General features: G+C 38.1%; 1 protein-coding gene across 3 annotated transcripts in view; it reads right to left on the reverse strand.

Annotated features, from left to right (window-relative positions):
* Positions 1-14,839, reverse strand: part of map3k20a (mitogen-activated protein kinase kinase kinase 20a) — a 221,435-nt gene that overhangs the window by 102,454 nt on the left and 104,142 nt on the right. For 2 of the 3 annotated variants that reach the window (XM_051930670.1, XM_028806284.2), the window contains exon 12: positions 5,727-7,506. The exons of the other annotated variant lie outside the window; for it this stretch is intronic. In XM_051930670.1, coding sequence (XP_051786630.1) covers positions 7,186-7,506 — 321 coding nt within the window. In that variant the 3' untranslated portion in view covers positions 5,727-7,185. Of the gene's footprint in view, positions 1-5,726; positions 7,507-14,839 lie in introns of those variants that run through there. 3 annotated transcript variants of the gene reach the window in all.

The following is a 14,839-nucleotide window of genomic DNA, read 5'->3' on the forward strand; positions in this document are numbered from 1 at the left end:
AGGGCGGCAAAGGAGCAGTACAGGAGAAAGCTGGAGCAGAAGTTGCAGAATAACAGCATGAAGGAATTGTGGGATGGGATGAAGATCATCAGTGGCTGCAGCTCGAAACGGGGTGCCACCATCAAGATGAGATGTGGAGAGAGCAAACCTGATGAACAACTTCTTTAACAGGTTTGACCACCCTAACCCACTCTCACCTTGGAGTACTGCACCCTCCATCCATCCTTCTGCTGATACCAGCATAGGAGAGAGTTTCCCGCCACCCACAATTACAGCAGCCCAGATAAGCAGAGAGCTGAGATTTCTGACCAGCAAAGCAGTGGGTCCAGATGGAGTATCGCCACGACTGCTGAAGGCCTGTGCGTTGGAGCTGGGGAGTCCTCTACAGCATCTTCAACCTGAGTCTGGAACAGGGGAGAGTCCCAAGGCTTTGGAAAACATCTTGCATCACCCCTGTCCCAAAGGTATCACATCCTGGTGAGCTGAATAACTTCAGGCCTGTCGCCCTGATGTCACATGTGATGAAGACCATGGGGCGGCTGCTGCTTCACCGCATAAGTCCACAGGTCCGCCACACCCTCGATCCTCTGCAGTTTGCATACGAGGAGAAGGAGGAAGTGGAGGACACATCATCTATATGCTACACCGATCCCTCTCCCACTTGGACAGAGGCAGTGGTGCAGTAAGAATTATGTTTCTGGACTGCTCTAGCGCCTTCAACACCATCCAGGGACCTCCCTGCTCCTCAGGGACAAGCTGACAGAGATGGGTTTAGATTCATACCTGGTGGCATGGATCGTGGACTATCTTACAGACAGACCTCAGTATGTGTGTCTCGGGAACTGCAGGTCTGACATTGTGGTCAGCAGCACAGGAGCACCACAGGGGACTGTACTTTCTCCGGTCCTGTTCAGCCTATATACATTGGACTACCAATACAACTCGGAGTCCTGCCACGTGCAAAAGTTCGCTGACAACACTGCTATCATGGGCTGCATCAGAAGTAGGCAGGAGGAGGAGTATAGGAACCTCATCAAGGACTTTGTTAAAGGGTGCGACTCAAACCACCTACACCTGAACACCAGCAAAACCAAAGAGCTGGTGGTGGATTTTAGGAGGCCCAGGCCCCTCATGGACCCCGTGATTATCAGAGGTGACTGTGTGCAGAGGGTGCAGACCTACAGTATAAATACCTGGGACTGCAGCTGGATGATAAACTAATGCTCTGTGCAAGAAAGGACAGAGCCGACTATACTTTCTTAGAAGGCTGGCATCCTTCAACATCTGCAATAAGATGCTGCAGATGTTCTATCAGACGGTTGTGGCGAGCTCCCCTCTTCTACGCGGTGGTGTGCTGGGGAGGCAGCATAAAGAAGAGGGACGCCTCATACCTGGACAAACTGGTGAGGAAGGCAGGCTCTATTGTTGGCATGGAGCTGGACAGTTTGACATCTGTGGCAGAGCGACGGGCGCTAAGCAGGCTCCTATCAATTATGGAGAATCCTCTGCATCCACTGAACAGGATCATCTCCAGACAGAGGAGCAGCTTCAGCGACAGACTGCTCTCACCATCCTGCTCCACTGACAGACTGAGATCGTTCCTCCCCCACACTATGCGACTCTTCAATTCCACCCCGGGGGGTAAACAGCAACATTATACAAAGTTACTGTCTGTTTTTATCACTGTTTAATTTAATATTGGTTTTTATCAGTATGCTGCTGCTGGAGTATGTGAATTTCCCCTTGGGGATTAATAAATCTATCTATCTATCTATGAAAACATAATACAAACTTGAATCAATCATTGATTAAGAGTCTACTATAAATTAAATACACTTTGTTCATACCTGCTAGTCCCTGGCACAATGTTACAAGTTGACAAGCTGGAACTGGCAATTCACACTACTGTATACATTCTTCCTTTATTATTCAATTTCTGGTATATTTATAAATAAAAAAAAAACTTACCTACACATTACCTAAGTGTGAAAAGACTACTCAATGATGTTGTCTTGTTGATAATATCAAAATATATAAATATTTTCATGTGTATTAAATAAATTAAGCAAGTTGCCTCATTAATGGGACCCATGTACAGAATGTGCTGTTCTCTACCACATGATTAGCATTTGTTGTGAGTTTGACTGAAATTCAGTTTTGTTTATTTCAAATGTAAGCAGTTGCTTTTTGAGATAAATGGAATGTTTTATTGATATTGTGATGGTATCCCCTCTGTGCCATCTTGGGGCACTGGTGTTCGTATGTGTTTGATTGCAGCCATGTTGTTTACACTGCTGACTCTCACTGCTAATACATCATTATTGATGGACACGTTGCATCAACATTGTGTGGTAACATGGACATAAATGGATTGGATTTTTTTAAATTCTTTTTAGCAACCTTCTTCTGGGGAGCAGAAGCTAAAATGTGCTCCCAAGAAGACTTTGTGTATTAGGACTCTTTCTGCTTATTCTTGTGACTTTATACTTGCCTTGTAATTCTTACTTTAAAGAATGTCTCTTTCAGTCCCTGTCAATATTCAATCCTGCATGCCTCATACTGTGATTCTGCATGCTTCCATTTGTAGTTCCACCTTCTGGACACACAAATTCATCATGCCTCTTGGCACTTTCATGCTGATCGTTACAATATTTGTCTTTCGTATTTTTTTGTATCTTTTCCAAAATCTTTATGCCATATTTTTGTGGAAGCAGAAGAAATCTGCCAGGAAAATTAAACATAAGCTAGACTGTCTATTACATGAGTGCTTTATAAAATATTTTGCAGTTCGAATTAAAATACTAATTCAGGAATCAGCATCATTTGAACATAGGTATTTTGCAGTTCCACTGTTGTTCAGAAGAGGGCAAGCTATTTAGTGGAAACATTTACTCTTAACCTGTAAATATCACAAGATGTGTTTATTCAAAGGTCAGACAATTTCCCCTTGGGGATTAATACAGTGTGCCAGATACCAAATATAACTTACTATATTGATAAGGAACTATGAGTGAGTCCCCCAATATCAGGGAATTGTGTCTCATGTTTAACTTGCATCCCAAGGCATTGACAAAAGTGTTTACCAATTAAATTTCATCAAAGCACTTATGCAGCTCTGTTCAGCTTTTGCAGTTGTTTTCTGAATTCTCTGCAGACATGCTTATGGCTGTGTTAAAATCGCTACCTACCTTACATAAGGAGAGTTTTTGCTTTTGCTTCATTTACTTTGGTCCATGTCTTACTCTCCCACAACAATATGAAATTACAATATTTTCTCATCACTCCAGAGCAATAATTTTAACGTTTTAAATGGTCGAGCTAAAAATTCAAACAGCATAACAATACAATCAAAGGCAGCTATAAATAATGCAAATGTAGTGTTTTGTCACAAACTGAGTTCTGCCATATGAATTTGTGCTTCTGCAACCAAACAGAAATAAAGCTATTCATAGCTTAATTAACTAATAAATATTAGGGTTACACATCAAGTTATATGCAGTACAATCAGTGGCCACTGTATTCGTTCCTTTTTTGCCAACAGTTCTCTTAATACAGCATTTACTGGTAATATAATAACTTTTGTCTTCAAAAAAAAAAAGAAAAAGAAACAGAATGTGATTGTCAAGTAGTAGACAACACCAATCCCAGTGCAATACTATCATTTCAGACAACAAGGCTGACCCTGTTGTTTGACAAAGTGGATGCATGTAGGAAAAGTGGCATTTGTATTTTATTTTATTAAATTTTTAAAAAATATTTAGATTGGCATCAACCTTTGCTACTAGGCAGGCAGCTGCCAGTTTAGTTATCACTAAAACTAAACTCATAGCTGTCATTTATTTTCTGCATTTTGTAAAATTCAAAGGTGTGTTATTATTAAAAGCATAAAGTCATAATCCTTAAAACCTCTGCACCAGTTACTGCATCTTTTTGCTTTGAGTTATGCTCTGTAAAGCACCATCTAATGTGACAGGTTTTGTGAGGTAATAAACAAAGTAATGTTTGATTTTTAAATTGAAGCGGCATAAAGATACATACAGTGGTTAGTGTTGCTGCTTTATAGTTCCTTAATCCTGAGTCTGATACTTGGTTAGCTCACTATCTGTGTGGAGTCTGCACCATCTCCGCTTTGGCTTTATGTGGTTTTCTCAGGGTACTTCAGTTTTCTTCTCACATTCCAAAGACATGTATTTTAGGTAAACTGGCAACTTTGCATTAGGGTATGAATGTATGTGAATGTGAGGGCTGATCTCTGCCATGAGCAGAGACAGGCCCTGGTTCACACAATAGGCAGGTTTAATAAAAGATGGAGAACTAAAATAATACATTTTTAAAAGAACATCTGGAATGATAACCAATTTATAATAACTGTATAGACAGTGACACAAATATGCTGAGCTGGCATAACATCTACATGCTCAACCTTAAAATACTGAAAATTAAAAACATGTACAAATTTTATACAACTATATGCTAACTACAAATTAAAGATAATGAAAACAGAAAGAAGTAAAAATTCAAATTTACTAAAGTTATCCATCCATCCATTATCCAACCCGCTATATCCTAACTTCAGGATCACGGGGGGTCTGCTGGATCCAATCCCAGCCAACACAGGGCACAAGGCAGGAAACAAACTCCGGGCAGGGTGCCAGCCCACCGCAGTTTACTAAAGTTATTAAAAGCAAATTAGAGTAAATAAAGAAAAAATTCTCCTTCATCACTTAATATATTTACTTGTACAGCTATGATTTTTCTAGTATATAAAGAACAGTATATATATTTTAGCAAGATACATGACGCAGACAAGGTTGCTTCCACCTTTCTACTATCTACTTTAAATTCTTTCCAGCCTCTTTTTTAATAAAGAATGTGTGATTATAAACATATACAAATTTTATAAAGTACCAGTATGAACAGAGTATATACAATATAATATATACATATATATATATTTTTATATACATTTTTTAAGATCACTGGCTATTTAGGTAATGTGGGTCACACATTGAAAATTAAAGCCTCTAATTCACAAGATCACACAACTTCCCTACCATTTTGTATTCAGTCAACTGAAACAATTAAAATGTCTTTATTTCTCTTTTTCTGTACAATTGGCTTCTATCAGTACATTTTACTCTAAAGTCACTTGGTCTAAGGAACAAAAAAAAAAAAAAAACATGAAGGCTGGATAGAGCTTTTGGCTTCTGGCTTTAGTGTTACAGCCTTGGGATTCCTGGTTAACCTTGCATATTGATTTTAGATAACATCATCTTTGACAGTTTTCTCTCTTTGTCTTTTTTGAATATGTCTTTCCCTAATAACCTTGGGTACCTTTAACCTGGGTATTTGCATATGACCAATGTATGACCTTTAGTCCTGTTTTTTACCTCCTTCCCATGTCTTTTCACTGTTCAGCTTGTCATGATCTGCAGCCCCACAATTTCTGCCCTGAGAGGCTAAGGCCGATGGTGTGAGAATCACAGAGAGAGAATAACTGCCTCTGAATAATAGTAAAACAGTGCATTGCTGATTCTGCAAGCACTATGTCAAGATGTGTACTACTTATGCTCAGTCAGAAAGTTGAGCAGAAGATTAAACAGTTAATTTTGCAATTCATAACTTGAAAATAGCAATGTAGACATTATGTTTAAAATAAAAAATATTTAATTATCAGTTTATTTATTTGTCATATAGGCAAGAAACTACTCCTTGACAAAAGAGGATAAATTAAAAACAATTTATTTAGACATAAAAAAAATAAAAGTGCACAACATCAATACAAGCAAACATTCCATTTTCATTTGGTAATTAAAAGTTGCAAAAGAAATTCATATTGTAAAAAGTGATGTTCATGCAGTAATGAAACAATATTTGCTTAAAAGCAAACATTAAAATCAATTAATGGTTAACTTCAACCTAGAAGTCGAAACAAAGTTGTGAAGGTTTTGAGAAAATGGACAGTCTATCAGTGTCTCTTCAAAACTGCATTTGTACATTTTTACTTGTACTGTACTTTAAATTAGACAACAAGTTAATGTTAGCAGAGTTTTTCAAACACTGTCCAAGAATGTTTGGTGAAATAAAGAATAGCTGAGGAAGACCTAGATAACATTGAGAATGCAACACGATAGAAGAAGTCATGCTATATCACTGAGAAAAATGCAGAGCATTTGCAACCCTATCTATTAGTTATTCGTTTAGGGATTATAAAGGGTCATTTTTAAGGGGAAAAAAGATAGACCTTCTGGAAAAAGGGAACCAAAGTTGAATACTTGGTGGTACCTAGCAGTGCTGAAATGTCTGACTGCAGAAAGTAATGATGAGTTTAACAGTAATGTCCATAACTGATTTATTGACAATAGTCTTTTCATAAGATTTATGTATACATGATCAGGGTGAAGGGGAATGTGTCAGTCCCGCTTCAACATGTAGCAGCAAAAAGAGGAGCCTCACTTATATGCATTGCCATTTGGAAGACCCTAAGTACTTTCTTGAAAGCAGAAAGGGAACACATTTCCTAAAGACACCACATACATTAGATTATTCAACTTAGTATTAATAGTTTGAAGCAGAGCTCATCAATCAATTTATTTATAATTCAAACCTTATTGTTAGTCAACAGTAGAAATAGGAATGGTTAAAGGGTAATGCAACACATGTATATGAATTGCAAGCAAAATAATGAACAACAGGACAGGGCAACATGTTACTCAGTGTCGGTCCGAATTAGGACTTGATATCCACATGGTCATATCATTTAAAGTAAAACTCTTATGGAGAAAAGTATATGTGTGAAATGTTTTAAGCTCATAATATTTCTAATGAAGGTCTAAGAAAAATGGGTGTCCTGGCTTAGTAAAGGTGTAAAGAATGTAACAGTGCAAGGACAACAGCACAAGCTCACAATGGTCTATAAGACATTCTGCACAGCAGATCTTTAGAGTGAGCGTTTCCAACTATCCTTCTTATATCTGCCATGTTCAGAGCAGTTAATGTGGATGGTATACTTTTGGAGGAAAAAAAAGAATAATATATAAATGAGTGCTACATAGTCTTCAGTTTCAATAGATCCATTTTTTCTTTCTTTTAAAATAAGAGTAAGCAAATCTGGTTAGAAGGTTTTAGAGGTCCACATTTGATCAAATTAAACCAGAAATGCATGTCCAAATGACTACATTGCTATCAGTCACTGTCTTCAGACCAGTCAAAGAAGCCCCGCCTCAAGGCTGCATTGATTTTCTTGCCTTCCCTGACGACAGTAGATTTTGAAGAGTTCTGTTTAGCCTGCATGTTTATCTGAATTCCAGAATGCATGACAGGTCCTGTTAAGTCCATAGAGAAGATATTACCAAAACCTTTCATCATAGCCTGCAGATTCACACCATCTACCTCCCCATTACTGGCTGCTGTGATCTGACAAGACATCTCTGCACTGTTAGACTCCTCTGTTCTAGACTCATAGAAAGACTCTTCACAGATCTTTGCAGCAACAGGTAAGAAAAGCTGAGAAGACAATGAAATTCAAGAGAAAGAAAAGGGAATTGAATGTTAGAATATAAAAATCAAAGTAAGTTTTATTTATTACAGGATAATAGTGTGTCTTTTTATTTTTAAGATTCTCACAACAAAGAAAAAGTTTTAAAAGGAGAAATTTAGGCAGTAAATTAGAAACAAAATTTAGGAAGTAAATAAAAAACAAAAACTATACAAAAAAAAAATAGACCAGAGGAACAAAAGGAGGCAAACACTTTTATTTCTGTTAATTGGTTATACACAAATATTTGTACCACGTGTTAAATGTTGCTTTGGTTTTCCCATGAGAATCTTGACAAAAAATAAAGAAAAGACAAATAAACTATAAATAAATTAATTTAATCTGACCAATTTTGACAAATTCACATAAAGTGACAAAATCATTCACTAAGTTTTAACTCAGTTATCATAAAAATGTATAAAAAGACTGGAATATTTGGAAAATTGTTAGGAATAAACTCATCCATTTCTGATCAAGTCTATTTATCTTTAATTACCCTTCCCGTATCACCAATCTAGCTATAGTTGTGAGAAAATGTTTGGGATTTTGAGAGTTAATGAGCAGAATTCTCATAATCTCATTAATTTTAATTTAATATAATTTAGTGAATTTTAATGGAACCTCCTTTAGCAGTAATGGCCTCAGCCAAACATATTTAATCTATCTTTAGTTATTCCTATCTACATCTTCCATATATTTCAATTATTACTTGCTGTCTACTCACATGCCATATTTTTAAAATACTTTCTTTCATGTCTACTTATCTCTCTATCTGTCTACCATATATTGTTAAGAAAGACAGAGAGAGAATTCGGCTAAAATACGCAGGATATCCTGCCAGACAGGTGGCAGCAAATGGCTGCTAATTAGAAATCATGAAGCCACATTCTCTGTTTAAGGGTGAGAATATGAGACAAGGCAGAGAGTACCTGTGTTGCAGGTTACCTCAGAGATCTTTATCTTTAAGGGCAATTAAAGGGTAAGGAGGTGGGAATGTGTTTGGTGCAATAAAAGCAGGGGACACCACTAGGGGATTCTACTTTTGGAACAACTGTCTAAAGGATGTGGCCAGGATCAGAGTTTAAAAAGGAAGTTTTAGATAGGGCAGTGTTTAGTACTACAGTAGAGTCTTGTTTATCCGACATAAACGGGCTGGCAGAACGTCGGATAAGCGAAAATGTCGGATAATGGGAGGTGTTAAGAAAAAGGCTATTAAACGTCAAACTATGTTATAATATTACACATTATGAACCTAATAATCAACAGAACAACAGAAAAAATGAACCGAAAAAATGAACTTAGCAACAAAAAATAGACTATGCTTACACTTGCAACTTGCAGTTCTTGTTGCCGATTGATGCGTTTTTTTGGGGTTTTTTTTTGTGGTGGGATGTCGGATAATACGGAATGTCGGATAAGCGAAGGTCGGATAAGCGAGACTCTACTGTACTTTGAAAACAGGCAATCCATAGCAACTGATAGCTGGGGCTCAACCCTCATACTGGCAGGCCCAGAAAGGGGTGTTGTTATTGTGTATATTGTGTTATTCTGTATATATATACAGAACATTAGTTGGATAGATAGATGGTGGGAGTGATACACAAATATAAAGAGAGGAAAATAAAGAAACATAACAAACAAAAAATTGTAGTACTGTCAAGTTTTCACTTGGTCTTCACCATTTTCTTTATTTGCTTTGTTCTCTTTCTTAGTTATGACATGTTTAATCAATTTCGGCCATCACCTTTTTGGGATGGCCTTCAAGTGATAATTGCTTATTTGGGACCTATCTAATTATACTGCAGTCACCTGTGCTCTGCAGTGCTCTGGCATTGACCTCTCCTTTGCCAAGGCCTCCTCTTTTTAAAAACACACTTCTGCAATTGTCATCAGGTTCATCGGTAAGGATTCCTTATAATTAAGCATTGTATCTGATCATTTTATTGTTAATGATTTAATTCATTGTTCTGATAATGTTCATAGTTTCATTCTATTTAATGGTTAGGTTCCAGTTAATGGAGTAAGGATTTAGTTTTGCTACGCAGTTCCTTCATTTGGAATTATTCTAGGATTGTTAAGAATTATGGATGGATTATTTTAGGATTTTTAGACTTGTTTTAGGATTTAAACTTAAAATTTGTTTTCTGACCCTAAGATCTAGTTTGTCAATTATTTAAGAATGTATTTAATGTTTGTTCTATTTTTTCCTTATTGTTTATTTTTAGTTCCTTTTTCTAGTATCTTTTTTATTTTTAATTTAATATTGTATTTTTTGGTGTTTAATATAAGTTAATAAATCATTTTCTTTTTTTTTAATTAGTTTACTGGCTAGTTAGTGTCATCTTAAATTTTGGCTGGAGTTTTCCAGGATTTCCACTTTACCATCTAATGATCCTTACAACTATTTTGTGACAAAACAATGCATTCATTAAGTTTTAAGCCAGCTTTCATTTAGTCTTTTAGAAATTTAGAGCGTGTGCTTACATTTCATTCAATCCATTTGCTAAATAACTGTTTTATTTTATTAGGAAAAAGATTGTTGTTAAATGTTTTAGAATCTACTATGTAAATCAGCACTAGAATATTCCAGTATTCTGTATATTAAATAACAAGATATTCAAAGCACTAACTATTCAAATATGTCATCCATATTTAATTTAGATATTCTCATTTTTACAGTATTCATAAGAAATGTTTTTAAAATTTATATCAGGGGAGGGCAAGAGTTGCTTCTCAATTAAACAGGTCTTGCCAAGTGCTTCAAATTCAGGATATGAAGGAGTGACTGACATTTGTCCAATTTTAAAGTCTTTGCCTTTAACTGACAGTTTTAATTTTGCTATTTGCTATCAGTCGGGCAATCCTCCCACTTTATTTACTGAGCACTTTCCAACCAAAACTGTCACTGCAGCAAACAAAATTACAGAAGAGGTAAAATGCAAGTTGAGCGATCACATGCAGTGCACGTGAAATAAATGAAATGCAAATGTGGCATAATTGCTAAATAAGTCAGCAATTAAATAATTGAAAATAAGTTAGCTAGGATAAGTGCCAAATGTAGAAAGCATTAGGGGTGGGAGAAAAAAATATGACAGGAAAAAAAAAAAACTCAAGCCGTGCTGGTTGCGATGAATCCAACATGAATAATGTGTTTTTCAAAAACATCCATGCTAGTAATGAAGTGAAAGAAGGTTAGATTTTCAGAGATGTAACATTCATGCTGATAGCAGAAAACCAAATGCAGAAAAACTCAGACTCCAAGCCAAAAAGGGATAATGTGACACTTTTAGTAAACATGGCATGTTAAAGAACATACAATCACGAAATGCATTACAATGATTCTGCACTAAAAGGAAAAATGGCATAATGTACTAGTATTATCATTCTGATATAATAGGAATATTCTGAAAAAAATACTTGGGAAAAATTCAAATCTCTGTGGAAGAGACAGCATTTTTGTGAGCTAATCAGACAGCTGTCTTTCATTAATCATTGATGTCCCTGCTATCCTCCTTTAGGCAAAATGCATCTCTGTTCCCAATCTTTATTTAGCAGATGTTTTTTTTATTATATCTGCATTTAGCTCTTGATACTGTACCAAGTTGCAATGGAGAATAACTACTCCCACCCAAGAGATAGTGCTCACTTGAAACACTTTTTGAGAGAAGGCCACCTAGGTACCATATTTATACTAATAATTGCATATTTTTTAATATTTACAATGAAAAAACCAGTGTTCTTTTGGCATTACAATATTTCCAATTTACTGTAAATCAAATACATTTTCCCCCTTATAAGTAATTGTATGGAGGTGGGGGAGACCCTTTGCATCTGCATAAATCACCTGCTGGAGTTGAAGTTGAGAAGTTGTACAAATTAGCCAATGTTTTATTTCATTAAAGAGGTTTCAGATTTGTATGAGGAGATGGCTACATCTTAGTTTACAAAATGACTTACAAGTCATAGATTAGGCTGTGCATCGTTACTTTTAGAGGGAGATATGCAGCTTTAGTACCCTTGAAAATTTATTTACTTTTTATATGTGTCATGTATTTATGGAACACTAAAATTAAATTCAATGCCAAAATTATATTCAATCGTTTAAAACACACTAATTATGGCAGCATTTTCAAAATATTTTGCATGGCAAAATTTCCCCTTGGCGAGAAATAAAATTCTATCTATTGTGATATTTGCCCGGACACCATCAGTCGGAGACCACATCTTTATCAAATCCATGCTTTTCTTTTCTTCTCCACACAACACAAACTCAGTCCCGCACAACAACAATGTGCCTTCAGCCCCAGTCACCTTTTTCCTGGGCCTTCTCTTTCCTCGTCCCTGGGCCACCTGTCTCCTCTCTCCAGGAGCTTCGTCCTGCTCCTGCTCCCGACTCCAGCTCCCTGACAGGAGGGAGGCGGCCCCCTTTATCCTCACCCAGATGAGCTCCAAGTGCTCTACCTGACGTCATGTCCTGGTGTGGCGGAAGCATCAGGAGAGCACCCGGAAGCACTCCGGGTGATCCTGGAAGGATCATCCTCCATGGTTGTGGCGGAAGTAAATAAGTCCCGGGCTCCATGAGGCTTGGGGTGCCCTCTGGTGGTGACCAGAGGCCCCAACGGTCTTGAGCCTCCCTGCTCCCCTTCCGTGGGCCTCTTCTACTCCAGGGCGGTTGCCTCCTCGTGGCCCGGAGGACAAATATGCCACGACCTAGTCCTTCCAGGCGTCCCGGCCGGGTCTGACCCCCAGCCATGTACGACACTGCCCCATCGCCAGCGAAGACTTGTTGGGCGGAGCGGTCCACCCCGTGAGGGCGGGTTCCCTGCTCAACTTTCTGCCATATTAAAAATAAATGAATCACTTAACTGATTAAATTAAATTGCACTGCATTGCATGTGAGTGTGTTTGACACATTGGATTTCATTTCATTTTAGCATGGACAGTATTCAAATGAGTGTCTGTTTAGAATTCCACGAGCTAAACTTAAAAGAAGTGGTGAGGCGGCCTTCTGCTGTTATGCACCTAAAATCTGGAATAGCCTGCCAATAGGAATTCGCCAGGCTAATACAGTGGAGCACTTTAAAAAAACTGCTTAAAACACATTACTTTAATATGGCTTTTTCATAACTTCATTTTATTTTAATCCTGATGCCCTCTATATTCAATTAATTATCATAACTATTCATGGTGGCTCTAGAATCCGTACTAACCCCAACTCTCTCTTCGGTTTTTTTTCCCGGTTTTTTGTGGTGGCGACCTGTGTCACCACCACCTAATCAAAGCACCATGATGTTCCTACATTGATGGACTAAAAGCCAGAAGTCCTTCCATGAGAACCCTAAAGACAAAGAGGACTGTTCATTTAGTTTGAGTGAACGCTGGCGGGACTGGTCGCCGCTGCTCGCCGGTAACTAGACTATTGATTTTGCTATGACTAGTGATTTTGATGGTATTTTTTGCCATTTTGCTGACATCTCTGCGTGGCTGTATATGCTGTGTATGCATTTAGCTTCAGCCTAACCTCCGTTTCGTTTGAAACTTACTGGTTTATTCTCTGGACGTCTGAGCTGTCTGTGGCCTCCTCGCCTACAATGTGGACTGGTAGGATAGGTTAATGTTTGTTTGGAGTCTTTTGTCGCTCGTTATCCAACCTGCGACTGGCCTCCTCCAGTACCCAGCTGCTGAGCTTCTTCAACTGCGTCTTCTCCAGTCTGTGCCTCTGCTGTCGGTGCTGTATTTTGACCCGGACGTCATACTTCTCCCTCGTCGGAGATACATCCACCGTGGGTCCCGCCGGAGATTCTGAACGGACACCTCGAAAGGAATTAATTCTTTTTGGTCTGATTTTCGGCACCCTCCACATAACACAGATAGGAACGCTGATCATAGCGTGTTGGCCAGCTTAGCTCGTCGACTAACACCACTGTCAAATGCGACAGCAACATTGTTAGCTTTGGTCTACTGAACATCCGCTCACTCACGAGCAAGGGACATCTCATTCAGGATCTCCTCATTGACCGTAAGTTTGACTTTCTCCGTTTAACTGAGACTTGGCAGCAACCTCAAGACTTTTCACAACTTAATGAATGCACCCCCTCCGGGGTTTGTTTACACTTGTCAACCCCGTGCCTCTGGCCGTGGAGGAGGTGTCGCGATAATTTATCGCAAGAAGTGGAAAGTCCTGCCGTTGTCTGCTCCTGCTGTTAGCTCTTTTGAATCGACTGTGTGTCAGTTGTCTGGGCCAGTTCCTACCATCATTGCAACTGTCTACCGTCCTCCTAAGTCAAACAACAATTTTTTGAACAATTTTGCTACCTTCCTTACCCATTTATCTGTAATTACTCCAAATATAATTCTGCTGGGGAATTTTAATATACATCTGGACAATATCAATATCCCTCTCACTAGAGACTTTTTATCTTGCCTGGAGAGTTCTGGATACCAGCAGCACACTGATGTTCCTACCCATTGTAAAGGACATATCTTGGACCTGATCTGCTCTGGTGTTGTTCCTTTTGATCTTACAGCAGATGAACTTACTATAACCGACCATTTTCTCCTTTCATTCAATGCCAAACTTACCTCTTCTGTTCCTAAGCTTCCACGTCTCATAGCCTTTCGTAACATTAGGAATATTAACTTGAATTTACTGTCTTCTAGAATTGATTCCCAAATGGACTTTTATAATTTATCCACTCCCATAGAACTAGTCTCATATTATAACACTTGTCTTAATGGTATTCTTAATTCTCTGGCTCCGCTAAAAACCAGATCTGTTTCTTTTTCTTTTTCTGCCCCCTGGTTTACGCCTGAACTTCGGCTTCTGAAAGCTAAGGGCAGGCAAATTGAAAGGTTGTTTAAAAAATCTGGACTCTTTGTCCACAAAGAGGTGTATAAAAATCATCTACTCTATTACAAGGATTGTATACCTCAAACCAAATCTAATTATTACACTCAGTTAATTACTTGTAATACAGGTAACACCAAGTCTTTGTTTTCCTTACTTAATAATGTTACACAACCTCCAGACTCTTTACCATCTCACCTTTACTCAACTGCTTTCTGTAATTCTCTTATGTCTTTTTTCAATGAGAAAATCCAAAAGATACATCTGCACCTCGGTCCAGATCCTCTCTGTATTCCTTCTGAACTACACTCGCCTATTCACTCTTTCTCTTCTTTCCAGCTTCCCACTTCCTCTGAAATCTCAGATCTCATCTGCAAATCCAAGTCATCTACTTGTCAGCTGGACCCCCTGCCTTCAGTTCTGGTTAAAGCCTGCCTCCCCTCTCTAGTCCCTCT

This window comes from Erpetoichthys calabaricus, chromosome 8 (assembly GCF_900747795.2).
Source record: "Erpetoichthys calabaricus chromosome 8, fErpCal1.3, whole genome shotgun sequence".
Classification (NCBI taxonomy): domain Eukaryota; kingdom Metazoa; phylum Chordata; class Cladistia; order Polypteriformes; family Polypteridae; genus Erpetoichthys; species Erpetoichthys calabaricus.